The sequence below is a fragment of the Ascidiella aspersa genome, chromosome 2 (assembly GCF_963924565.1).
Source record: "Ascidiella aspersa chromosome 2, kaAscAspe10.2, whole genome shotgun sequence".
NCBI lineage: Eukaryota > Metazoa > Chordata > Ascidiacea > Phlebobranchia > Ascidiidae > Ascidiella > Ascidiella aspersa.
In genome coordinates, this window is record NC_139448.1 from 19289708 (window position 1) to 19317554 (window position 27847).

Below are 27847 nucleotides of genomic sequence, written 5' to 3' on the forward strand. Positions count from 1 at the left end.
AAATTAATCGGTATGAGATAAAATTACGCCCAGGACTGTAGCGAAAGGGTATGGGATGATTGGGGGACACATGTTCGGCATTGGCCGTTTGCAGCCCGTTTCAAGAAATCTTGTCAGCATAAACACGTCGTACTTCTGACTTTTTACCATGCCATCTAAAAAAATACGGAATCCACGTCTGCTTAGATTCTATTTCCTTTTTGTAGAGTCAAGTTAAGAAATTTTAGAAGCTTCGACAGCGCGTAGTCATTAATTTAAAAAGTACTTTAGAGAAAATATAAATCACCTAAATGTAGCTTACACAAAACCAGTGGTTCTCAACCACCGGTCCGCGGACCAGTGTCGGTCCGCGTCAACTCCCCTGCCGGTCCCGCCTAAAATGTATTACAATTTTAAATCTAAATTGCAAAACTCAAGATGTTGAAGGCTTATCCATCAAATTAGGAAGTTCGCCAGCTCCGTAATTTGCAGCATTGTCAGCAAGTGTTTTGGCCAACTGTTTAAAAGTAGGCTACAACTCGTTTAAGTCTTCAACTTTAAGACCAGTTGTATGTGAAAGATAACAGTGTTTTAGTTGCAACTATTGCGTTATTAAATTTTGGGTTGATTTTTATTTTTGAAGGTCCACCGGTCCGCAAAACTTCTTTTCAAACTTTACCGGTCCCGTAAGCTAAAAAAAAGAACCACTGCACAAAACTGAACACCATGGTGTTCCCTCAAAGGTGCGCAACTGCGCAATTGCACTGCCACACCAGACAATTAGCGCAGTAAAATTTGCCTTTTCGCACTACTATCATTCCCAGTTTAGAAGCTAAAAATCTTTTCATTTTTTACAATTTCGACCATTTCGCAATAGCCTTTTTATCATTGATGCTCGTAGCTAAACTCAAGTCAATAAATAAAGTATTATAGTTTATTGTGACGTAATATATGTCTTTGTTGCCAATTATTTTGTCTAATCATCATACATGCTGTGTATTATTTTTATCTCATGTAGAATTCAATGTCTTCACAGGAAAATAAAGCTAAAAGGAACAATGAGTCTAGACGAGTGCTGAACACAGCAGTGGATCGGAGTGTTTGACAATAATTCGGGTTTATGAAACCGGAATGCATTTTAGGGCATCTTTAGCACAACTGCATTTTATCGCCCATGAACACAACATCTATAGATTAAAACGGGTGTGGCATGCCTGTGATCGACTGTTGTGGTACTGCTCACAGGGCATTCCCCATTAAAAGTAAGCACGTGTTTTTGTGCGACTGAGAAACCAAGCTAAAAGCGAAACTGATAGTTAACACTTCCCAAAATAGCGGGCTTGTGTTCGTGACAGCTCGATTTTTCAGCAGGGTTAGGGTTTCTTTACAAAATTCAACTCATGAAATTAAGTTTAATGGCGTCTCCCAAGATGCGTAAATTAAATATCAGATCATTCCTAAAATAGGTGTCAAATCACATCAGGGCTGCGGAGTCGGACTCTGGACTCGAGTAAGGATATAGGTAAAACTACCAGAGGCCGACGAAAGGGCATGCGCAGTACCAAATTTCGAAACTGATATGGAAGCCAAGTGTAAATCGTTAAGGTGGAATAGCATATGGTGACATATTTTCCATGATCCCGATGAGTGGATTGCTGAATATCCGTCTTATTTTAGTTACGTAAATCGGTGAAATACAGGCTGTAGTGTCGGAACCGAACTCGGGACTCGATTAAATGCACATTTGGCCGGAGTCGGACTCGGGTTGTTTTCAACCGACTCCGCAGCCCTGGTTGGCAGTGCAAAACCATACATAGAAAACTGTTTGGCACGCGAGTTGTTGATATTTAAAAATTAATCCTAAACTGGCACACTGTATAAGAAAGGTTGCCGACCCCTGGGCTAGCGCAACGTTGACTTACAGATCTCCATAAATACAATTTCTGTCAAGTATATCGATTAAGTGTTTTTTCGCGATTTGAGCCAATCTATAGCCCTTTGTAATATCGCCATTCTATTGTATTCTAGGTAACACCTCTCCATCTTGAAATTTACCAGGATATAACAGTCATATAAGTGCTGTTGGGTGAATGTCCCTCACAAATTGGCAAAATCATCCTAATAAATGCAATTGAGCGAGTATAACGAATCTTTATTGTGTGCTAAAGGCATCACATATCCTATATTTCTAATTAGAATAAATTTTCACGACTCGCCCCAATAAAAAAAACATTGATCTGCCCCGTGCCCCATCTACTCAGCCTTAAAATATTCTTGCTCATTAAAAAAAGTATTTGCGCAGTAGAAAAATTCCTTAGAGGGAACACTGGGTGCATCATCTTTAAATATGAGAAAAGTTATGTGTACAATAAATAAAGAAACAGGGTAATATTCACTGCTGCCCACGTTAGAGGTGTGGCTCTTTTCGGTCAACCAAGTAAGAAATGTGGCTCTCGGTCTCTGACTGGTTGGCCACACCTGATGATATAGGCGTTATTTTGCTCGACACCTTATATATAGCTTGGATTGAGACCGCCCAACCGAGTAAAATATATATTTTTTGCAGCTCAATAAAACACAAAGTAGTGAAAAAAGAACGTTGTGATTTTTATCTTAAGACATCAATTAGGGACATTAATGAAAATTTGTCACGTGACACAGGTTAGAAAAATGGGAACACACAATAAGACCTAAAAAGTAACAATACCTAAAGCAGAAAATCTATAAAACCACAGTATTAAGACGAACGACCCAATACAGCTAAATAGACAGTAATATCCAGTACAGCATAAGATCAAAATCGTCTGGAATAAGACCTAAATCTGTCGGAATAAGGCCTAAATTCATCAGAATTAGGCCTAAATTCATCAGAATAATGCCTAAACTCATCGAAATTAGTCCTACATTCATCTGAATAAGGCTTAAATTTATTGGAATAAGGCTCAAATTCATCGGAATAAGGCCTAAATTCATTGGAATAAGGCCTAACTTCATCGGAATAAGTCTAAAATTCATCGTAATAAGGCCGAATTGTTTTTCGGAATAAGGTGCAAATTTATCTAAATAAGTCCTAAATTAATTTGAATAAATTGGTAACACAATATATGTGTGCATGTTTCATTGAATAAATGATATGGTAGTGTGGATCCCCTTCAATTGAATTGCTTGTACTAACAAAATGGTCAAGCATTGGCGTATGGTTGTTTCTCGACTCGCTCCTCTCTGAGCCTGCATAGCTCAGTTGGTAGAGCGACGGTCCCGGCTTGACTGGAGGTCGTGAGTTCCAACCTCACTGCAGGCGAGTTGGTTTTCTAGCCTGCCCTGCTTGCATCATAGATCAACAGATTCGGTGAGTCTTCAATGGCTTTCGGTATACTAACTATACGTAAGCCGTAATCGTTGGTCAAAAACAACTTCAGAAGGGCTAGATCTCAGTTGGTAACACACATATGTGTGAATGTTTCATTGAATAAATGATATGGTACTGTGGATCCCCTTCAATTCAATTGCTTGTACTAAGCATTGCCGTATGGTTGTTTCTCGACTTGCTCCTCTCTCTGAGCCTGCATAGCTCATTTGGTAGAGCGACCGTCCCCCCGGCTTGACCGGAGGTCGTGAGTTCGAACCTCACTACAGGCTAGTTGTTTTTTTCTAGCCTGCTCTGCTTGCCTTGCATCATAGATCAACAGATTGTATGAGTCTTCAATGGCTTTCGGTGTACTAATTATACGTAAGCCGTAATCGTTGGCCAAAAAGCAGCTTCAGAAGGCCTAGATCTCAATTGGTAACACACATATGTGTGCATGTTTCATTGAATAAATGATATGGTACTGTGGACCCTCTTCAATTGAATTGCATGTATTAACAAAATGAGCAAGCATTGGCGTATGGTTGTTTCTCGACTCGCTCCTCTCTTTGAGCCTGCATAGCTTAGTTCGTAGAGCGACGGTCCCGGCTTGACCAGAGGTCGTGAGTTCGTCGAACCTCACTGCAGGCTAGTTGTTTTTCTAGCGTTCCCTGCTTGCATTATAGAACAACAGATTCGGTGAGTCTGCAATGGCTTTCGGTGTACTTCATTTGAATAAGTCCTAAATTCACCGGAAGAATGCCTAAATGGCCAAACTAACGCCCGAATCTGTAGGTAGAAGGTATGCATGAGACGATTGGGGACCATCGGTCTGGCATCAACCGTTTTGGTAACTACGTTTGGATCCCCTAGTCTTACCGGCGCCGTCAGGGCGCCTCTGTTTTGGCACTGGAATTTTGGTCCTGTTTGTGGTTTTTGGATGGTGGCTTGGTGGGTAATGGGTGGGGTTAAAACATGGGTTAGTGTTGAAATTATTAGGGGAGTTAGTAATGTAGTTAGGGGTGGGGTTTGAGGTTAGTTAAAGTGTTGTTTTGGCCCGATTCTTACCTTTAAGATTTTATTTCGACGGATTTAGGACTTATTCCGAATAGACGGGGTTACTAATCTGGAATTGTGAGTGTGAAAAGTATATATTTTATTATGGGTGGCGACCAAAACATGGGTCGCAAAGGAAGAACAATGGGTCGATATTAAACTGAACGACAATTTCAAACAGGTCTTTACAGTTCTTGTTAATTATGCAAACGATTTTTGTGTATTTTTTTAAAAGAAATTGACTTGAAATAATTTTTTGCAAATTTTGACCTCGTGTAAAAAAGTTAATTAAAAGAATAAGTCGTCTGCGTAAACATTTAATATTGTAGGTACTGTATTGAATACATGAGCCACATAATAAGGCAAGCCTGTCTCACCACTGAGCTAGATAAATGCGTGGTGAAGTGGGTTAAACCAAAATACATACAGTACTGTGGTTATAGCAAAAAGATTGTCTTGATATGCAGGCGACTGATAAACGTTTCCTACAGCAGCGAGATTATTTTTAAAGTTGTCAAAAATGTCGCACTTCGTAACATTACTCCTAAAAATCAAGTTTATTAGTTCCAGCATACAAAGAGACTTATTTATTAAAACATCGATATAAATACCATAGGGACGATTAGAGCCTTTCGCGTGCTTTTAAATTTTCGTTTCCTAAAAGTAAACGCAATGTCAAGTTATACGCTTTACATTTTGTATCACTGTGTTTAGACCAGTGGTTCTCAACCTTTTTTCTTTCGTGGCCCATTTACGTTGTAAAGAAATTCTGTGGCCCAATAGTTTTATGAAAGAAAAAAACTGTAAATAGGTTTAGAACAGTGGTTCTCAAAGGGAGCCACTTGGCTCACTTCGGGGGAATTTTAAATATTGGGGAGGAAATTGGTTCCAGGGAGGAATTGGGGGAGGAAAAGTGAATGAAAATGGCTCACATTATATTATTTGATAATTAACACACATAACTAACTGCACAAAGTTTAAATGGGAACGTCTACCTACTATAAGACTTAAAGTAGCCTTATGCGAAGTGAAGACAATATGCTGCTTTAACTGTGTTAAACCTACGTCATATTAGACTCTGTTAAGTTTACAATACCTATTGTTTCGTCACAGTAAGTAAAGTTCACTAGCACCAGGTGTCTGTTTTATTCTGTTTGTTTGTTTTAACTTTTTGCATGTTTGTAAAAGTGATACGTAAAAGTAAAGTAAAGTAAGGGTAAAACATAAGGTTGCCCAGATCCAGTACATATTTTAAATTCTGCAAAATGCCAAAGCAAATGCTCGGGAGCGACTTTTTCCAATTCATTTATTTAAAAAACAGCTAATGTGGTTGGATCTACAAGTTTGTTCCAAGTATGCCAAATTAACCGTTGCAGAGCAAACACTTCCATTTCCGACTACATATTTAGTTGCATGTGGTTTTAGTGCCATTACAGATATTTTAACAAAAAAAATGGGGGGAACACTTTATGATCTTCGGAAAAACTTACATGCTTTTCTGCTCAATTTTCATCGTTTTTTTGTTTTAAACATAAATCTCATGGTTCATATTAACAATAAATAACGTTTTGTAAATACTTTATAAATATTTCGTTCGGTAAAATTGTTCTTTGCATTTTTGTACTGTTTTTAATTATACCCTACTTTGTAATGTTCACTGTTATCTCTAAGATAAATCATAAAAACGCTCCTTGCATATCATATCCATATACTGTGAAATTTTGGCAATACTTCTTTTTGGGATTTTTGGGGAGGAATTAACATTGTTTAAGTCTTTAAGGGAGAAATACGAAAAAAACTTTGAGCACCACTGGTTTAGAACAAAACACAACAGAGCATATTTTAAAACAGATTATCTATTCAACCTTGCATTAGTGAGATACTTGCAGCTATACTTTTTATTCCTCCCCAAGCCATTGTTCCTGTAAAATTAAATATAGTGACACAAATGAAACCAAATCTAGCGTTTTCAAATTGGTCTGTGGCCCACCTCAAATGTTCTTATGGCCCACCAGTAAGCAATGGCCCACTGGTTGAGAACCACTGGTTTAGACAGAACAATATTGTGTGTTTTTCCCAGTTTAATACATACTTATTTAGTCAAACACTAGATGACACTACATAGCGCATTGAGTGATCTTTAACGACCGTTGGTGAAACAGTTCAATTGTGTACGACTAAACGTAGCATGCCGATTGTGTGGGTTGGTTGCTGCGTGTTAAAAAATAGCGTGAAGGGTAAAACGATCGCAATTTACGCCCTATGCCAAAACATCTCTGTTACCTGGAAGTACGAAACTTGTACTTTATTAGTTTACAACCACGTTTACTGCGACCACAAAATATATTTTTTCTATACAAAACAACGAATCAGTTAAAAGCTTGATGCCTATTTTACCTCATTCTTATTATTTCTACTAAAATAATAAAAAGAAAAAAATTATTGTCAAAGCAATTAGTTTTGAGGTATAGATCTTTCAAAGTTAAGTTTAAATTTCAGACAATTCGACAAAATATATTTCTGTGCGAGCAGCCTTGGAAAAGGATTACGGCGTACAAAAAACAATCACAAGGAATCAGACCGTTTAAAAAATGTTGTAATTCTTGCATATTACCAAACAATTCCATAATACAATTACTTGGCGTGTCACAACTTATTACGAAAAACATAAGAAACGCATTAAAATGTTGCATGAAACAGTGAAAACAGTTTTGTTCGACAACTAAACACGACAATTTTATTATTTTGCATTAAGTAAAGTAAAACATCAGTTTTCAATTACGTTACAATATGCAGAGTTGGTGATAACCCGCAAGTAATACATATGAATACAACACATTATGTTTGACGTTGTGTTTCCTAAACTTTTGTGATAATGTGATGGTCATCGTTAATTTAAAAACATGCGAAATGCAGTGCTAACAAGAAAGAACAAAGGCGGCTGAGTGAGGAAGCAACGTCCCTTTTTGTACGAATTATCGCATAGCGCGGCGCGCAGAAAGGTGCAGCAAGAGCGACCGCTTCGCCTTTTTCCCCTTAGACTTGCGTGCGAACGGCCCGTGATTATCACTTCAACAGGTTCTGCGTGCCTGTGTGTTCGCCTGCGGGACGTGCTTTGGTTTACCCAAGCTTACACCGTATTCTATTCTCACTTTTGAGGCCGCCCTGCAATCAGATTGTGGGAAGTTACAGAATGTATATCAGTTGACGTTGTTTGGCTGGGTCGTTTAAGTATATTTTGCGTCTGCGTTGTGTGTAGAAGAGTCAATAATATGCCAGGTAAATATCAACAGAAGCTTAACGACTTTTAACGTTGGTGATTAATTTACTAATAACTGGCTTGTTGTTGCCCACAGAAGCCACTTTCATGTGATGGCACAAAAATAAACTTTAATCCATGTTGATTGTTATGTGGTTCTTCAAACTTATTAATATTTATCTGCGAGTAGCGTTGCTGAAAAGATTGCCCACCTCTGCGCTATAGTTATCTGATTGGTATTAAACATCTACAATTAGTTAAATTTGTAGTTAGTTTTGGTGAAACATCTTCGACGGTTCTGAGACAGTTAGGTACGATTTTTATTGTTTTAGGGCAAATACTGTTTATATTTTAGAATTAGATAAAACTTGTTTCAGTAATGTTCATAAGAAGTTTTATTGAATTTGAAAGCAATGGATGCGTAATACTTGACGACTTACCGAAACGGAATATTAAACAAATATTTGCTTAAAGAAAATCGCTAACTGACCTAGATTTAATAAGTTGTTGTTTCACACTTACGGTGTCTTTAATGTGTGTGTTTTGGCAGCATTGCGCTTTTGGCCTTAAGATGCTCCGGTAAACTCTGTACAAAAACGGTGAATCGTTTATTCATTGAACAGTTAAGTACTGGTATATTTGTTGTTATACATACTACAAGAGACGGACCTATGATAAAGGATATTGTTAGTTATAAAAGGTATGTTGATGTGAAATATTTATATTAGCTGGTCGTCACATTGGGTTATCGATCTTCTTAACTTAGTGCCGCCGCATGTTGCGAGTACAATATTCCGTAAATGTTGTTATAGCGAGAGAATGTGGTTTCCATTATCATAGCGCATAAATGTCGCAATAAATACTATTTGCCAGTCAAATGTTGATGACCACAGTTGTCGTCTTTCTGTAAACAAATTATTCCTTTCAGCTCTTTTAATATTGTTGTGGCAAGTGAGCTTAATTAATTAAAATAAAATCAATAGTGGTCTTGCGTGTTACTTTCACCATGAACATCGCAATAATTTGACGAATAATAGGCTTTACAATTGAATCAAGTTCACAACAATTTCCGCTCTGCTTTCGGTATAGGAATTAAACAGCTAGTTTTTTTAACAGCACCTCTAGTAGGTTTATATTTTGCTGTTACAAGATTCATTAAAATCTTCTCTCCGATTGAAGTACGACTTTTTAACCCGTCAGTCAACAAGTTAAATAAAATTGCGCTTCGAGAATTCTAAAGAAGCGGCTACGCAAAAGACTATTGCTTTTTAACGTTGAAATCATGTTTTGTTATAAATGCTTCCATGATACACTCATCTATTTTGATAGTGTCCATCAGCTTGGTTAATGGATCATTGTGTCGTAATATTGAATGGCTTGGTGGGTTTATGCCATATATTTCTTAACAGTCCGTCACTCGCCGAAATCAATCGTGGGCACATTCCTATAATGTCAATGAGTTATAATTGCGTTTACCTTATGTGCAGCATGCAGGGACGACTAAATAAAACTTCAGTATAACTTTTTATAGAGGCGGATGGAGATTTACAAAAATCACACTAAGCGCTATGTTCTGTTGTTCCAACGGTATCTTTCAAAAGTCAATCGACGAGATTTAAATTTATTTTCTTTTTTATTCATACAGTATAGCGAAAGTAAAGCTGGAAATATCAAAAAAAATTAATTAACCACTGACTACACAAAACCACAAAGCAATGGCGTTAAGCGAAGCTATGGTTTGGTATGTTTCATCGTATATGACGGAGGCTGTAATTGCTATTGTTATATTGCTGCTTATTTCCCACTTTTCGTATTATTTAAAATCACGGCCTAAAATTCCTGGGCCCTTTCCATGGCCGATCATTGGTAACGTTCTATCACTGGGAAAGCAACCACAACTTTCTATGCAAGCAATGGCAAAAAGGTGGGTTTTGCATGTGAAGGGACACATTTAAACTTTCACTTAGTATTACTATTTGCTGTATAATGGAAGGTGCGTGCTTTGCTCGATCACTTCCAAAGACTTCTATAGGTTCTAATTTTGTTCCGAAGGTACAAGGGGTATTGTACCGTGCGGTTCAAATGTTCACATTAATCTTGACATTTTCACCATCGGTTAATATTGACAGGTTCACCATCGGTTAGTGCAAATCATGCTACAACAAAATATTTTGTTTCTAGGTATGGTAGCATTTACCTCATGAAGATGGGCAACGCCGACGTGGTGGTGTTGAATAGCTACAAGGTAATCAAAGACGCCCTTGTGCGACAGAGGAAGGTATTCTCGGGCAGACCGCAATTCAATTCGTTTCGTAACATTTCCCAAGGAAAGGGAATCGTATTTAACGACGAAGCGACGCAACCTGGCATGTGGCAGGCGAGAAAAAACACTATTATCAGACTATTGCACAAGTTTGTATCTGAACAAAGGACAAGGAATCTGCTGTGTCGTCATGTTCGAACGGAAACTTTGATGATGACGAGAGAGCTACTTAAATTGTGCAGCTTGCATCCATCACGTTCTATTGAACCGGAAGACACTATTCAAGTCGGCATTGCAAACCTGGTTTGCGCCATAATGTTTGGACATCGCTACGATTACGGAAATAAGGTACGTCCAGAAAGTTGAGTCCTGAATAACACTCTATCGTACATAAACTTGTGTATTGTAACGTCTGATTATTAAAGGGTCGCTAATACTAATTTGTCTACTATAAACTGTTACTTTTGTAAATTGAATTGAGTTTCGAATCAATTACCGATTCCAAAGATATCTTGATTCATTTAAATTAATTGTTAATCGCTGAGTCATTGTGTGTTAACTGCTGTCTTCTAATTTTTGGTTTTTGCCGGGTAGGATATAAACTCTCAATTTTTAATTAAAATACGCCTCGTAACATAGTTCTTACATTTCCAGTTAAAATATAAAATTTGTAGAAATAAAAAACCCTTAACGTTTGGAATATAAGGTTATTACTTTAATTAGTTTGTTTTTAGTTGAGTGTTGTGTGGGTAAGACTTTTTCTTCATTAAAATAGGACCCCTAAAAGTTCCTTGGTGTCGACAGACACAGATTTCGATAATCCCCGTATTTGTAGAATACGCAAATAAAGATTGCTCAAAGTTTTTTAGCACCGCCATAACGTCTTACTTTTCATTGCGTGCTATTTGCATAAGTTACCGTTTTATTAATCATAACGGTTTGTAACGTTTAAAGCTATCGTGTTTGATCGGAATTCCTGCCCTGCCACGTTTTCCGTCGCTATTACTTGGCATATGCGGTCGCTTTCAAGCCCTCCTGGCGATATAACAAGCGACTATAAGGTATGCTAACAAGACCGATGTGAAGCAATCTTGCTCGAGATAAAAGAAAACATAGTCACACTTACAGGATTAGCGACTGTGCAGAAAAAGCAGTTACCCATTCTGCACTTTTGGGCCACATTTTAGTTTCCGCACTTAAATTTAGGCCCCGGGCGATATGTTGATCTCTGTTAGCAATCGAAGGAGAGCGTTCACGATTTTTAAGTGTTATGTTTGTCTATTTAAGGGTTTGCTTTTTTGGATACAATAATCGTCGAAGTTCGGTTATTAATGCTGTCCCAACCTATGTTTTGCAAGTTATTCTATGTAAATACTTTACGGTCCGTCAATATAAAATAAATCGGTGTTTGGCAATATACAACATCATAACCTTGTTTACGTGAATGCGTAGATTTCACAGTCAAAGAACATATGTGGATATATGTTGAGTTCTGTAAACAACGTATATTATTATAGTATCCTTGATTTTCACTTTATCTGAAAAAAATTAGAACCAAGTTTTCTGAACTGATTTGTTTCCTTTGGGGTCTATATATCAACCAAAATCCGGCCAAGGAAAATCCGCAACTTTTTTAAATAGCTGCAAAGGTCATTCTATGTTCAGTCACCGGACCATGTAACCCATGGTTTACTATGCTCAAAAGTATTATTAATTTGCGTAAAACAGCCTTTTAAGAATTATGACGTATTTGCTTTCTTCAAATGCTTCCATATCCGGAGATATCGCCTTTTTCGTAAGGTCGCTTTTGTGCTCAGTAAAAGGTTACTAAAATGTAAAATTTGATGTCATATCAGTTCCTTGCATTTGTTTTATTGTATGAGTTGTTTATCGGCTAATGTTTTCAGCCTATAGTTTGTGACATAATTTAAGCGTAACAAAAAGAAAATTATTCTACTTTCACCCCTGGTTAAAATAGTGTTAACATATAAACAAAATGTTTGTTGAAAATGACTTGACTCTTACTTAAGTTGTTTCGCAAATGACTTGACTTAGACTTAAGTCGTTTTAAAATGACTTGTTTACAACACTGGATAACCCTTTCTATTTATATTACTTTAGAGCAGACCTGAACAACTAAACTGCAAGGGCCGCAACAAGCAAAAACAAACCTTTGTCGGTCTTTTTAGGGATACATTAGGCACATAAAAGAGATTTACGTTTTGCTCGCACTCGTATTCTAAATTTACAGAAATTGTAGAGTTTGAGTCATACGATGCAACATGCCTCAACGCATTTGGGCTGAATAGATTAACTTAATACGGAGAAAAACATATTAATAACAGAAGTTTAAAACTAATATTTTTATTGAAAAAGTAGGAAATTATATTCTTTTTTTTACAAACTGACAGTGTTTAGGCCCCAGACTTATCCGCGTACTCGTCCGCGAGCTGAGTAGTTTGCCACACATCAATTGATCTTTCCATCACCTAATTGGTATACGCTTATAGTCACTTTAACTACTATACGCAATATCAAACTACGCGCTTTGTTGTTTTCGCCAATTATTACGGCGTGTTTATATTATCTCGCAAAACACAAGCATGTTCGCACTTATTTAAAATAGAATTTGTAAACCGAAAAATGTTATTACGTCGTGGTCCGCAGACTCCGCACACGGGCCACATTAAAAGATTGCGCTGGCCGAATGCGCCACAAGATGCAAAAGTTTAAAAAACACTGGTTTAGTGTCATACTTCTTTGTAACATATTACTTTAATAACTGTTTTTTTTTCATGAAGCATTTATTAAGTTCAAAGAATTTGCTACTACCGACGAGTTATATTGTACTGCTAACGGTCATTCGCGGATTAATGCAGCTGGCCGATTTTAACAGGGTCAGTTGTTGAACAATGAAAGGCCCATTAAAACAAACTAAAGTACACCATTCAATAGCGAATAACTCTGCATTGTTGATAAAGGGCTACGCGTTCTGCTTCGTTGACCTTTATTCCGGCCAGGACTCGCATCGCTGCACCTATGTATCACTGTAATAATGAATAGTCGCTTAGGTTGCCACGATGTTAATGGGCTTCGTAACCAATGATATATTTCGAGAATAATCTGTTTTTAACCTGTTTTGTTCCTTTGCAAAGTCCTCTGAAAGCCACTGTGTCATGTGTTTCGAGCCAATCTAAACATTTTTAAAATGGTAATTGGTTTTGTCTACATCAAATTATAATGCCATGCAGTTCAGAATTTTTAAATATGCAGATATACTGTCAAAGAAATACATACTGTTTGGACTAGATCATGTATTGGTTTAGTCTAGTCTCGTGTTTATGCTACCTTTTCTAATCGAGAACTTTTTGAATTTCATAGTATGTATTTTACCTTGGAACTCTTTTTAGAACAAAGCTCCGTGTACACTATCTTATGTTGCGCTGTTTTGACTGACAAACTTAAAAAATAAAATTTCTGCTCAATGGGTAATGTCTCATTTACATTTAAAAGTTTGCCGAATTCACCCAAATAAAAGCCGTTCCCACCCACAAAAATCCTGGATTCCCCCCTGATAGGTTAATGTGTGAGGTTGCCGTTTGGGCATGCGTAGGTGTAAGTGTGTGCGATTATTTAGTACGTACGTATGTATATTTGTGTGCATGAATGACCAAATATTTTACCAGTTAAACTCAACAGTTTGACTAAATCATTTGTAAACATACCCTTTTTAGATTCGTTTTTTGTCACTTCAAACAAACAAATGACCAACATTATTGCAGCAAAAAGTTACACGATAAATACTGGTTTTTAATTCAATACGTATATATTTAAAATAATCGTAATATGGACGATAAAAATACTGAAGCAAAGTTACGCAGAAACGTAGGACTTTCAAACGATGGTGGTTTGAAGTGTGCCTTAACCAAGCCGCGGAGACGAAAAGTGAGAACCCCTTCTCGCCAAGTGCCGCCGAGTCGCCTTTCTTATCATCGCTCTTCTTATGTGGTCTGGTCGGGTTGCGTGCCAAGGTACCTAGGGGCTGCTCTACTGTTACACGATTGGCATGCAACCCTTAGCGAGGTCGTTAACCACCTGACGCGAGCGTGAAAAGTTTAACGTCGCGCGTAAAAGGCAAGATTGATTCAGAATGCTCTCGGTCCTCGAGAGCGTCGTTTGGGCAAAGGTCAACCGTTGATTCTAAAGATCAATCGCGGTCTTGGTTTACACTTTGCACATTCGGGTTGTCAAAACGTTAAAAATCGCGAATTGAAAGCCTGATCTGCCATCAGGTGATTTGTTCCAAACTGCACACACACAGTTTCGCCAAACTAATTATATTGGTTTCAGTTAATTACAATTCATGGTTTAATGGCAAAGTATTTATCCGTTTCCTACAAATCGTAAACGTTTTAACTGATATATTTCGCCCAGGTAATGTATTGGACAAATTGATATATATATCTTTTATCGTCATTACCATCCCCTTGTTTAACAAGTTTTGTTATTCGCCAAACAAATGATACAATATTTTATGATTTAATTGCACAGTTTTTTTCCCAGATTTCAGGTATCGAAAGTTTTGCGGTGTTAAAATTCTATTGATGAAAATTCGTTATTTGTCTAGTTTTTTTACTTAGCTTTATCATTTTCTAACTTGCATTTGAAATATGTTTAAACTGATGTATTGACCCTGGATGAAATGAACCAACCTGACTTTTTGTTTTGTTACATTTACGTTTAGGCAGTAGACCATAGTATTTACAGAATGGTGTCACAATTAACTCAAAACAGTACTCACACAACTGCAGTCTGTGATGTTTTCGACATTCCAAGATTAGGTCACCAAATAGTTAAATTTGTTGACAGGCTCCAATTAAAAAACTAAATTGTTGATCATTGGCCGTCATAATTTTAAATACTGAAATGCAACCACAATACCCTATACACATGGTTTGCGACTAAATAAGGTTAATAATGTTATTTTCATTATTGTGCTTATTGAAACATTATTCTGTGCATTGTGGCTAGTATGCATGCATTTAGTGATACTTTCAACGTGAATGCCGTTATGTTGAGCCAAATTGACAAACTTGTGCTCTAATTGTTTGTCAAACTTATTTATAGCTCGGTTGCGTGCAAGCTCTTAGTAAGATTGCGCCAATTATCTGGCCTTAGTGAACTCGCGACTATTAGAGCCTGTTTCCACAGTTGTGCCTAATGGTAGTATCGGATTTATTTGAATTTATTGTGGCATTTTGTTTCGAAAAAGTTAGATTGTTACCAAGGTACGTCGATGTCACAAAAGGGCACAAAGGTCACAAATCCATAGTCACGTATGTAGGCTATTTTTCCTGTTATCCATATTGACACATTTATGTGTCCAAGGATCACTGAAGTTGCCAATGTTTTGCTGCTGGGCCTAGAGATAACCAATTGATGACGTTAAGTAATCGATACCCATAGTGTTTTTCAATCAATATTCTATGGTATGGTTACAAAAGTAGGCAAAGCATACGTACTTAACTTACCGTTATAACTATATATTTTTTTCACAAATAATGGCTACGTCAGATCGCCAATATCCACATATTTATTTACATGCAGTTTTCAACAATTTCTGTGCATGGCTAAATATTTAAGACGCTACTGCAAAAAATTAAATCATACATTTAGAAAATATATGTTAGTCCTGGCAAGAGGCGTTGCGAAACTTGATAAAACTTCTTTAGTGCTCGATGCACACGACTTTAGTTGTTCCTTGGATTAAAAACCACAAATATTGTAACTTTTTTAAATATTTTTTTAATTTTGTTGTGAGTGGTTGTTATCTTGCGGTATAGCGCACAAAAAGCGACTTAGGTATTGGCCGCTTCTACAAACACGCGTTACCGTTCTACCCGACTTTCGGGCACCTTACCTTGATCTATAATGACAAAACTTGGGAATAGCCTGTTAATTATAAATGTTTGTCACCATAATTGGCCCCCATATTTTGTTATGTTTTGTCTTAACTTAGCCGCTGTGGATAAGGACAATTTTGATCTAAAACAGCTGTGTGAATCTGCGGCCCGAGGGCAAATCGCAGCCCGCAGAACAAAAATATGTTGCCCGCGGCAGGCTTCGATTTTTACGCTCGCAAGACGAAAACTATGACAAGTGGTTTATGACCGAATAAAAATACGTGTTTTTTGCTAAATCAAATCGTCAAGCCTTTCATCCGCAAATTTACCAAGAATAGAAGCACTAATTCAATTTGATATGTTGTCGATCACTTGAAATCTCTTCAGTATATATATATAGCCTGGCAACTCCCTTGGCGGTAAAATTTGGATTTTTTAACGGACGCCGGCGAGCTTATCTATCGAACTATTGGGTGCACGAAATCCCTTCATCGATTAGTAGTGACTTTTAAACCGCTTACTGATTTTTATTTTATTTTTATTTTTTACCGCTTACTGATTTGCAGCCGTTTGACATGCTCCATATTTGGCCCATCTGTTTACATGGTTGGTCGTCCATGATCTAATTGTCCATGATCTAACGTCCATGATAAAATTTATTAATATTCGACCCCTTTCAAATCTTCAACTAATTTGCAGCCTTTTGGCATAAAGCGTTTCACTTTCACTTTAGTCGAACGAATATTTCCTTGTATGAAAAATATTTATTTTTGATAAATATAAGCTAAAATATAATATTTATTTTGTGTTCCTCAATGATCATTACTATAACTCTGTCTAACAAAATAAGTACCGAAAAGCGTGTGGTACTTAACTTCCATACAAATTATATGAGGGTGCAGGAATAAACATTGCTCTTATGGTAGGCATTTGGCAAAGTTTACTTTCCACGATGACATATCTTAAGTAATAACTGTCATTTAATTTAACATGAGACGCTATCCGATTTGCAGCTAGCAACCACCCGCATCAGTTCAGTGATCTACAATTCTAGCTGTACAAACGTGGGCGGGTAACAGGTCGCTGTGACTGCTAATGCAAATCGTATAAATGGCTTTAAGTATTAGTGACTCTAATCCGTCACCCTTTCAAAAGCCATTCGTATAAACCGTCATTTTGTTTAGGAGAACTTAACTTTTGATAAACGCATAAATATTTAAAGGGATTGATTCTCGTTTTTTTCTTAACGGGTTATAATAATGTTCCCCAAAGCAAAACATCATTGTGTATAGTTGCGTATTAACTTCTTGAAAAAACATAACTGGCAAAAAATGCAACTCTCTCGTAATACCTTATTTCTTATATGAAGACGTCTTGGTGCAAGTGGACTAGTTTAAAACACCAATAGGAAACTTCGGAAAATTACTATGAATAGGAGGGGAGGGATGTGTAACCTGACGTGTGTTAACGTTTAACTTAGACTGGGTAGGAAAATCAACCAGTTGCTTCTCCAGGCAAGCTTTAACAACAGTGACAGTTGCTCCAAGTTAAGTACGCGTTTTTCGACAGCAAAGCACAGTCAGACAAAAGCGCGAACACCTCTAAGCCGATTTATTATTGACGTATTCAAGATGTTGACCATTACTGGCCGCAAATACGCCCGTTTACACTGGCAGAATCGTACAAGGGAGATTCCCATTGCTTTTTACTGTTTTTTGTCCTGATTCCACATTCATGAAACAGCACTGCTGGCGTTTCTAGGCAAATTGATGTAATTTCGTTTTTTAAGTTGTTTGTTGGTTTAAAACTTGCTGCATTTAGTGAAGATTAGTCATTCCGTTGACCACAGCAGCGCTTATTGAATGATCTAAATTTATTCTAGTTGTTATTTATCCATCGTAAGCATACCTATAATCTTGCTATAGATTTATCGATGTGTATAAGGACCGATTATACACGAATATCAAATTTAAAAAACAAAGTGTATAGTGACCGAGCATACACGAATATCAAATATAAAAAAGTTTTACTAATGAAAACAAAAGCATTATTTTATTTTTGATTGGAAGTACACTACTTTAGTACCTACTATATGAAGAATTCGCAATTATGTTCACCGTAAATGTGGACAGACCAAAAAATTTAAAGGTGTATAATAATTATATGGGCCGAAAATTTATTTTCGGGACATATCTTGTTTTATTTTTATTTTTACTTGACGAAAAGGGTACGTGAAGCAGCGTTATTTCTTATCTATCATAGACGTCTTAATAATAGCGGCTTATTCGTGTTATAGCATAGTCTATACTCCACACTCACGACAGCTTTGATCGACATACAAAAAACACTTATTGGGATGTCTTCATACTTTTATAATATTTTTCTTGCTAACTAAAACTTTAATAAACCTCGTCTAGGAGATAAACAAATTGACGCTAAATCATTCTGACGCATATTGTGTGGAACTTGTGTGTCTTGTATCAAACCACGTGCCGCTTAATTTTTTTCTGGGAAAAGTAAGTTTTAATATGTTGTTTTTGACAAATGAATTTATTGCTAAAACAATCATCACACTGAAAGTATTAATTTTGATAAAACTACAAGCAACTACTTAACATTTACCTTTATTGCCTATCGCCATTTTTTTGTCAGTTTATTTTCCAATATGAAAATGACTGTTCGTCGTCAACGTTTTTTGTTCTAAAAGTTTGCTTCTCCTCTAAGTAACATATGTTACTGAGAACAATTTAACGCAACAAAATTACACATCTTCTGCATAATATCAGCTGCAGAAACGTCCGTTTAAAGAATAAAACATTGGTCAGGCATTTTATCACATGATACTGTTCTACCATCAACAATTTAGAAAGCATAGACAACATTGTTTATCTTACTTTTGGAAAATATTTTTTTTTAATTTTCGCTCTATTATAAACTAAAACTAGATTTTTTAATTTTATTCAGGAGTTTCAAAATCTCGTCAGCCTCAATAGAGAATTCGGAAAAGTAATTGGAGCTGGAAGTCAAATTGATGTCATGCCTTGGATTAAGGTTCGTTTTAGTTTAAATAAAATACTTTCTGCAATTTAGATGACATTTGGCATATCCGTTATTACATTTTCCTGAAAATAAATCGAAAACAATATTTAAAACAATATCATCTAAACATTGGCATTAAAAGTTTGGAATCGTTGTCGTAGAAGCAAATAAATAAATTCCAGGGGTCAAAGTTACTATTCATTTAGTTTAGCTTTGTTTAAACCGCCATAGGTGTTTTGTATAGTCTAAAAGCGCCGCGCTTTAGATGTGAATATTTTGCATAGTTTCTCCGAATCGGGATCGCATGCTAATCTTTTTCTCTCTTTTCCTCTTGATTTGCTGTACGCTCTTATCTGCGAAAAAGCCACCAATCGATAGCACTTTGCCATCGCCAGAAGCATGCTACTCTTCACGGATCGCTGAACTTCCAGTGACCCACGCGCATGTAAAGCGACACACAGGAAAACCAAACCCTCATTTCGTCGAACATCAGCAACTTTGCTGCGCCATTCGCCTTTTTTTAGTTGTTTTCTGTTTAAATTTAGTAAAATAATATTTTTGTCCTTAACCAACCACATACGAGTATAAGTTCATCCTGTGCTTTGTTCACGTGACCACCTTTTGCCTATCGAAGTGTAACGGTCACCGTCCGAAACATGCGGTGAACCTATCGGGTTCATAAACCTGTGAACCTGTGCGAGTTCACCGCGCTGGTATTCCGCTGCTCTAAAAGTCTGGCACGATCGCGTGACAAGAGCCCGGCGGTCTCTTCCTATCATTAACTATGACGAGGTGGCGTTGGGCAAATTATAAGTGCCAGCGTTAGCCCTGGTCGCGTTTATAGCCTGAACTAGGATGTACGGGCGTCGGGCGAGGAAAATGGACGACACCAATTGTCCCCAGCGACGTGATTTAAAAGTTACAGATTCTGTGATTGTCGCGTGCGTAATTGCCGCGTAGAAATGACTGCTTAATACAGCGTCCATCGAAAGCTTACGCCCGAGAGTACAACATCAACCGTGCTATATTTCTCAAAATTTCATTTAAAAAATAAGATAGAGTTTTTCTATGTGTGATGACTAGCAATACATGTTTAAAAAAATGCGTAACCATTTCAACAGCAATTAAAAGTTAATTTCGTTTTTAAGGAATAGTGTAGTTTGATATATTTCATTGTTTTAAAAAGTTAAGTCTGTTTTTTGGTAACAATTGTACAACTTTGTGCTCAAGTTAACACACATACTTCGAATTAGATGTTGAGTTTAATTTTGTCACCCAAAACTAGGACACTACCATAAAAATATAAATTAGGTTGCTCAACTAGTAATATAACGTAAAGCCGTGAATAGAGTATGATATTTCTTTTCGAGTTTACTTTTCAAATAAAGGGTAAAATTTGTTAATTACAACATATATAGCCTATACCTAAACGCCTTAAACGTGACTATTTGAAATAGACAATTTATTTTTTTCGGCCATTGGCTCAACGGCGTCTCGTGCGGATTAGAAATAAACCCATTTTTACTGAAGCCACTTTCAGATTTGGTTTCGTTAGGTAAGGGCTTTATGTATTTCGTGTCGCGCAATTTACACTCTGTTGTTAATGTTGTGGTCGATGTGCATTAATTATGCAAACGCTGCGGATATGTTCAGATGGTTCCTTATCAAAGCTGTTTTTCTTTAGCTTGAATGGCAGTGGTAATTGTGATAAAATATAAACACGACGTGCCTTTCGAACTCAACAGGCAAAAGAAAACAAGTCAACAGGCGAAAACTAAGCACGGCTTAGCTGCAAGGTCATCCAATAAATAGTAAAGCACGGCGCGTGTGCTTGATAGTTCCTGGTTTAGCTATATGTGACACTGTCTACCACTAGGCGGTTACGGGGAAAATCGATAAGAAATTCTGTCCTAGTTATGATACTCTCAATTGGAATTTGTCCCCAAGCATACCTGTCGCCAAGCATACCTGTGTATTTTAGTGTAAGCGTTAAACTTTAAGATAAAGTTGCCATTTTTTAGTATTTTTACTTAATTCCATTATAAAAAAACAAAAAGGTAGGAGTTTGTTACGCCGTCAAGTGATGTACTTGTACAGCTCAAGTATGTACTTGTACAGCTATAGATATCCGAAACTTGCGGTTTGCAGCAAATTAATATACGATGCGTTTTTGTCTTTAAAAAGGTATTTTAGTTCACTAAATTTTGTCAAGAATTGTCGTTGAACATAAGTGCCCCTTCATTGCGACAAAACCATATTTACGACCAGACACGTTATACACTCCACTTACCGGGTCCAACTGTATTACAGCGAATGGAAAAAGCCACACTTTGTGTTTTGCGTTCGTCATGGGAGACTTGCATGTCATAAAGACACGCGTTGTGGGCGTGCGACACGCTTCGAAAATATTTGAGTTTTGTTAACTCCATTACTGGGACCCATTGGTCGTAATGAGAATTACAAACGACAAGCAAACCCCGAAGTACGTATAATCTAAGCGTTCATTAAAATCTTAAGTCAAACGCAAAGGCAATATATACAATGAAAATCTGTCTTTTTGCAATTTAAATGAGAATTAAAGCAAGTCGCATGCGCCCATCAATGATGGCTTTCGTAAAATGGGGGGATAAAAATCATTTACGCTGTATTGTGACTTCATAATTCAAGTAATTATAAGAAGCTCGATGTTCTAGGACGAACTTGTGTTTCAAGTAAGTTAAATCGTCTACTCAAGTCCATACAGCGCGAGGTTGTGAACAGATGAAAAGGGTAATACCACAGCACTTTCGGACTTCAGTGAATTCCTTTAAATAGGCAAACCATTCAATTAAACTGCAAAAAAGGTGCATTCAGGTCGTAAAAGTTAGCGAAAATAGGCAAACATGTACGTAAATGCCGAGGTAACGCCTTTAGGAAACAATTGATGGCAACATAACTCATCTCAGAAGCGGGATTAAAATTCGTACGTGGCTTGGCCGTTCGGACCAGTAGCGTTAAATTTTTATGTGAGGCCTGAAAGCGCAACGCTCTTCACTTTTAAATCTTCTCTCATATAGCGAATGGATACAGTGGTGGATTAAGAGGAACATGGTAATCTTTGCAAACACAAACATCTTCACAATTTGACAAGACACTTGGTACATTAAGGGTAACATTGTAATGTTAAATATTTTCGTAGGAAGTAGGCTACCCAGTGAGTTCCCGAACTAATTAAAAAAAATCATTAATACGACCCAGTTAAATACGTTCAGAACAAAATTGTCAGGAAGGGTAGTATGTTTTCAAATAACTAACACCACGCTTAAAGATTTAATCTTCTTTTGACATTGGCCGATTTGAGGAAAACACAAGGCGATTCTTCTGTCCAGTTTGGTCCACGCATTCGTGCGAATAGATTTTTTTTCAAACTTTCGACGTGAGCATCAGCTTAGGCATGGTAAACAATTTTAAAACTACGCCTAATATCAACAAGGACAATATGTAGTCTTCTATCGGACGACATTTAGAATGCCAAAACGGACAATAAAAAAAAGCAAACGCGCGTGCACGAGTTACTGTGGCAGCGTCGGGAATTGGAACTGTCCCAGGCCACTTTTCATCGTTAGCAAATATAGTATTGTAGCTTTCCATGTAGGAAGAGGGCTAACGATATCCACTTTGACGTGTTGAAATCAAGCTTTTGGAAACATGAACTTCCAATGGCAAATAAACATGTCCCTGCACAATTAAAATATTTTAAGTCTTCCTCTTCTTTCCAATCTTCGCCTGATTAGAATGAAATTCGATTGCATATTTCCACACAAGTTTACTCGTAAACAAAAGGATGTTTTGGTTTTACGACGTCACAATATGACGTAAAATTTGTAAAATAATTTGTGAAAAATGGAATATCTTGATTCATGATATACTGGTAAGGTGATGTTGTTGTCCCGCAGATTAATTGTGGCGTGCAAAGAAAAACTTGATTCTATTCGAATAAGTTTCATAGGAAATTTAAAAAAACAAAGTGCATGGAATGGCACATGGTTCGTCTTTTAGAAGGTTCTTCGGGGGACCGTGGAAGCTGCTATGCTTGCTACGATCGCTCGTAACTGGCTTCATCCTATACGAGCGGTTGGTAACATATTTCGAAAAGGCACAAAAAGCGCAGAAGTACGTCAACAGGCTCGTCGACATTGCAAAGATGATAAACGGGTAGAGGGAAATGATTGGATTTTAGACAAAACGGAATGAAGACATAGAAATAAACTTCCGAATTTTCTCGTGCCAAGATATAGAGAGCACTGGCGTGTGGAGCGAAAATGGCAAGCAGAGTGTATGTTACACTCAGGCAGCGAATAAAAGTGCCGAAAAGGCCTAAGTATAACGACCGTTAACTGAAATGAGAAGAGATGAAACACTGAATCTTATTGAAAGTTTCCACTGAATGAACTAGTTGAAATTGCAGAAATGCCATTGCCAAAACGTTGATATAACTTGCACCACTAAAACTGTACTGGAACTCGGTAGGAAGCTGTTCAGCAGAACCAGTCAAATGTGATTAATTTTATGAAAGCGACAAGATTAATACTGCAGTTGGTTTCGTGTCGGTACCTTTATCCAGTGAATTCATAGCAGAAGAAATCCTAAAAGTATGTAAAGGTTGTAAAGTTGACACACAGGAAGGAAGGTTGGGTGAATGAGAATCTATACAATGAATGAGAATCTATACAATGATTCAACGGACTATACAGCGAAGCCCGGATGATCTCCCTAATAGTAAATCCATAAGCCCTTATATAAACTGTTGCTACCAGGCATAGTTGATTACAATTACCAGAAGATAAGCTAATGTGCGACCAGAATCTCGCTGACTGTCCCTGCCAGGTTGAAGCGTTTTTTTGGCTCAGAATAGTTGACTGCAACACGTACGTCAAAAAGCAGAAAGAAAACTTCGATAAACTATCTGCATAGGTGACATCATTAAAAAATAGACTATTAAAAACGATCCTCCTCAATATGAGCTTCGTATATACTCAACTGATATGTCTGCTTGGCAATGGTTTTTTGGGTCAAATTAAGCCTTTTCCTTCAAAATTCCTAAATATAATTGTAACATAATGGTAGGTTTGTTAATGTATCCACGCAAAGACACTTACTTTAACGATTTGTTGTTTCAGGTGATACCGAAATTCGCTAACGTGATAAAAACCTTTAACTTTGTTAACAATCGTACCAATAACTGGATGATAGAAAGGTAGGAAACATTTTTTCAATATTTCACAAATTGTTTGGATTATAATATAGTATTTGTCAATTTAATATAGCATAAATACAATTATTCTAAGCAAACTGTTATCTTCGTAAATAGCAATCCTCAATTTGAATTTAATACGTAATTCGTTACAGGAGCAATGAACACCGAGAAACATACATATATGGGGTTATTCGGGATATTGTTGACACCTACATAACTGAAAGTATTGACAACCCCAACAAACTGCTTGACCAGGAAGTAATCACCGCATTAACAACAGATGTGTTTGGCGCAGGCCAGGATACTCTTTCTACAGTCATCCAGTGGATCATTCTTTATCTTACTTTTTTTACTGAGCATCAGCAAAAGGTATTTTATACGCTCATTTTTCTATGAATTGTATTACATAAACGCTTTTATATCAATTGATATTTAAAGATTCTGTGGATTCATTAGAACGCCCCTCTTCTTTAAACAACACTGGTTATATGTTATAAGTTTACGGAAAATGCGTACATTTCAGGTAAAGAAAGAAATCGACGATTTGCTTAGAGGTCAACGATTACCAACCATCGAGGATCGCGATCGCCTTCCATACACAGAAGCGGTACTTCACGAAATTTTGCGCCACTCCTCTTTTACTCCAACTACGATCCCCCACAGCACATTAGAGAACACCACGCTCGGCCAGTATCACATACCTAAAAGTTCTATTATTTTTGTGAATCAATACGCGGCAAATCATGATCCCGAGGCTTGGGAAAGCCCGGAACTATTCATGCCGGAAAGGTTCCTGAAGCCGGACGGATCATTGGTAGACAAACCGCACGACCTCTACCTGGCATTCTCAGTCGGAATGAGAAAGTGTCCGGGAGGCGAAATGTCCCGGTTACTTCTTGTTCATTTTATTACCACCATTTGTAGTCTAGTAGAGTTTTTGCCCGACCCAGACCACCCCGTTAGTCTGGAAGGAGTTTATAACTTGTCAATGAGGCCTAAAATGTTGCGCTTGAGGTTACGTGTTCGACACCCGAGGCTGTATCAAAGTTCTCTAGCTCACCATGAGAAACTGTCCGCCCCTGTGCGCAATGGTGCCAGCAACAAAGAAACGCCACCAACCCCTATTAAACACACGGGTGTTGATTTGTCGAAAATAGCACTAGAAAATTTCTCTGACAACGATATGGAAACAATGGAGCAATCGAAACATATTCGGCGACACAAACTCGGCAAAAAATCTCTGGACGATATAAACGGAAACAAAATATTTCATATAATCTCAAACTAACTTAAAGTTGTCTGGACATATCTTGTTCAGCATCACTATATTGCTCAGTGAGTCTGGGTACGTTTATAAAACAAGAATGGATTAAATATTCAAGCGGGTTTTGAATAGAAGAACGATATGCTTTTCTGCGCAAAGAACATTCTATGTGATGGTGGTTTCAGTTCTATTTAATAATACAATTTGTCAGCTGACACTAAAGGTGTTCGTATAATTTTTAAACCTGTTTTATTTTCGGTGCGTTTTAAATAAATAAGTGTTGTTTTTTCTAACCTCGATTTTTGTCTACATTGCTATATTTTATTTTTTATTTTTAGTGAGTGTTGTACATTTATTGAGTTTGCTTGGCGCTCATAGGCTTTGAGTGCACGACTTTTTAAACGATTGTCAATATTCTCTGGCTAAAAAAAAACAACGAGTATAAAACTTCGTTTCCAATTTTTATTTTTTATTTTTTATGCAAGTGCATTGATCACATTTGCCTATTTCTTAACCTTATCTTCAATTTGTCGCCTTATTTTATATTTGTACATCAGTGTTCTCTAAGTGGTTTTAGTATCAGAATATGTCAGCAAAAAATTGTCCAAGTTGTGCGAACTTTCGCGTTTAATTTTCCTCCTGCTACATAATGTAAACATGGACAGAAAACGAAACCGGGTATCAGTATCCAATATTAAGTATCTATGAAAAGTGTTTCTGTTGCATTGCATCAATGTACCAATTTCAGAAAATTCGTTTTATTTCTATATCAAGTAAAACCATGTTTTTCACGACCAATTTTAATTTTTTTTAATTGGTGTTTTTTCGCTATATTTTCGCTGGAAGTTTAACTAGGGTTTGGAACAAGTAATTTTTGTCCTCTTTGACGACCGTCGTGGAAGTTCAACAATATTTTCTTTACTAATGGTATTGCAATAGTTTTTGTCACACCAGTAGTTTTATATATTTAGTATTTTTGTCAGAACACTTAGAGAATAAATTAGGCCGTGATAAATTAGGCCACACTTTTTATTGAAAAATCACTATCCAATTAAATTGAGATTTGCTTGGCGGGTGAGATTTGCTTGGCGAATCTTCAACCAGATTAAAATGCTATTCGCACAATCTTGGTGAAACAAAGGTGTAACCTCACGCCCCTCTCCTTGCCCTGTTTACTGAGTCTGCTTTAAATCATCCTCAGTTTGCTCAACTAAAAAACTAGCCGACAATCAGAGTTATCGATTTTGGAATAATTCATATAGTATTACCATTTTTATCCAAGAAAGAAAAGGATTTCTAACATTCCAGATCTGTGACATTTAGCTTTTGACATGATTGTACCTTTGAATAAATGAACGCAAACATTTCTGATGTATTTTTTCGGAAACTATAAAAGTGTATACACATACGAGATTTTTTGTTGTTGCTATTTCTGTTTTTGTTGTTTTTGTACGATTTTATGGGGATAAGCCTGTCTGCAAGTCAGAAATGCACAAACACAATATTTGTTACACATAAGAATATTAGTAATCTAACATTATATCGCTTTACCAACTAGTAAAACGGACGGTGCCGTCCAGTAGATAAAAACGATATACAATTTTAAAGTTCCAGTCAACTTAAATAAATCGTGTTTTATCATCAAATTAAGTAGTTTATATTGATACTAGCTCTTGTTGGTTTTTAAGCACATCTAAATACGCAAATTAAACTTTCCATATTTTTAAATTAGCTAAAAGTACCTCTAAAAATAGCCTTATCAATTTGTGTTCCGCTTTTCCTTATATGCCAGTTTGGCAATCAGTGCCAGCCTTATCACTGTTAATGTGTCGCATAACTGTTGTTATTATTGTATAAAATCACCGTGTAAACACAAAATAAACGATATATAAGTATGTGGTGAGAAGTAAGTTTTACAAATTAGACAATTTTTAACAAACGATTCCCGATTCCAAGTAGTAGTATAGATAATAAGCGTCCAAACTAATTTAACGTTTTCCACTTGCAAAGGTGGCTTTTTTTAGAAAAAAATAGAATCGATTAATAACAGCAACAAACGATAATTCCTATGTTACTAATATTACCTACCCAAAATATAATGCGTTCAATTTTATCAATGTTGCTTATTTGACTACAGCAAAATGGCGTATTTTGGTAACGGATCGGACGATTATAATTTTTCCCCTGGAACATTGCCAGGTGCGCTGCGGGCAAGTGAAAAAAATATCCTAAAATATAAAACTTGTGTTTTAAGTATATCTAGTCTACGGAAATAGCCTAGTGGTCTAACCAAACAATAAGATCTTGCTACGCTTGCTAGTTCGCCGCCAGGATTATAAAGCTTTACAGGTGTGTCGTTTAAATAAAAAAGATTAAGAAGCACTTCTTACTTTAGTGGCGGAGCTAACGGTTACCACAGATCGAGTGTTAAAAGCAAAAGGGAGCTGTTTTAACTACAATAGATGAAGTATATGTTTCTAAACAGACCGTCTCAAAATTTGC

General features: G+C 36.8%; 1 protein-coding gene across 1 annotated transcript; it reads left to right on the top strand.

Annotated features, from left to right (window-relative positions):
- Positions 1 to 9295: 9295 nt before the first annotated feature.
- LOC146164218 (cytochrome P450 1A1-like) lies at positions 9296 to 27202 on the top strand. The gene is made up of 6 exons (XM_083381795.1): positions 9296 to 9564; positions 9822 to 10251; positions 18771 to 18857; positions 24005 to 24081; positions 24234 to 24450; positions 24605 to 27202. Exons 1-6 carry the CDS (start codon positions 9356 to 9358, stop codon positions 25367 to 25369), a joined length of 1785 nt encoding a protein of 594 aa, XP_083237921.1. The 5' UTR covers positions 9296 to 9355; the 3' UTR covers positions 25370 to 27202.
- The last annotated feature ends 645 nt before the right edge of the window (positions 27203 to 27847 follow it).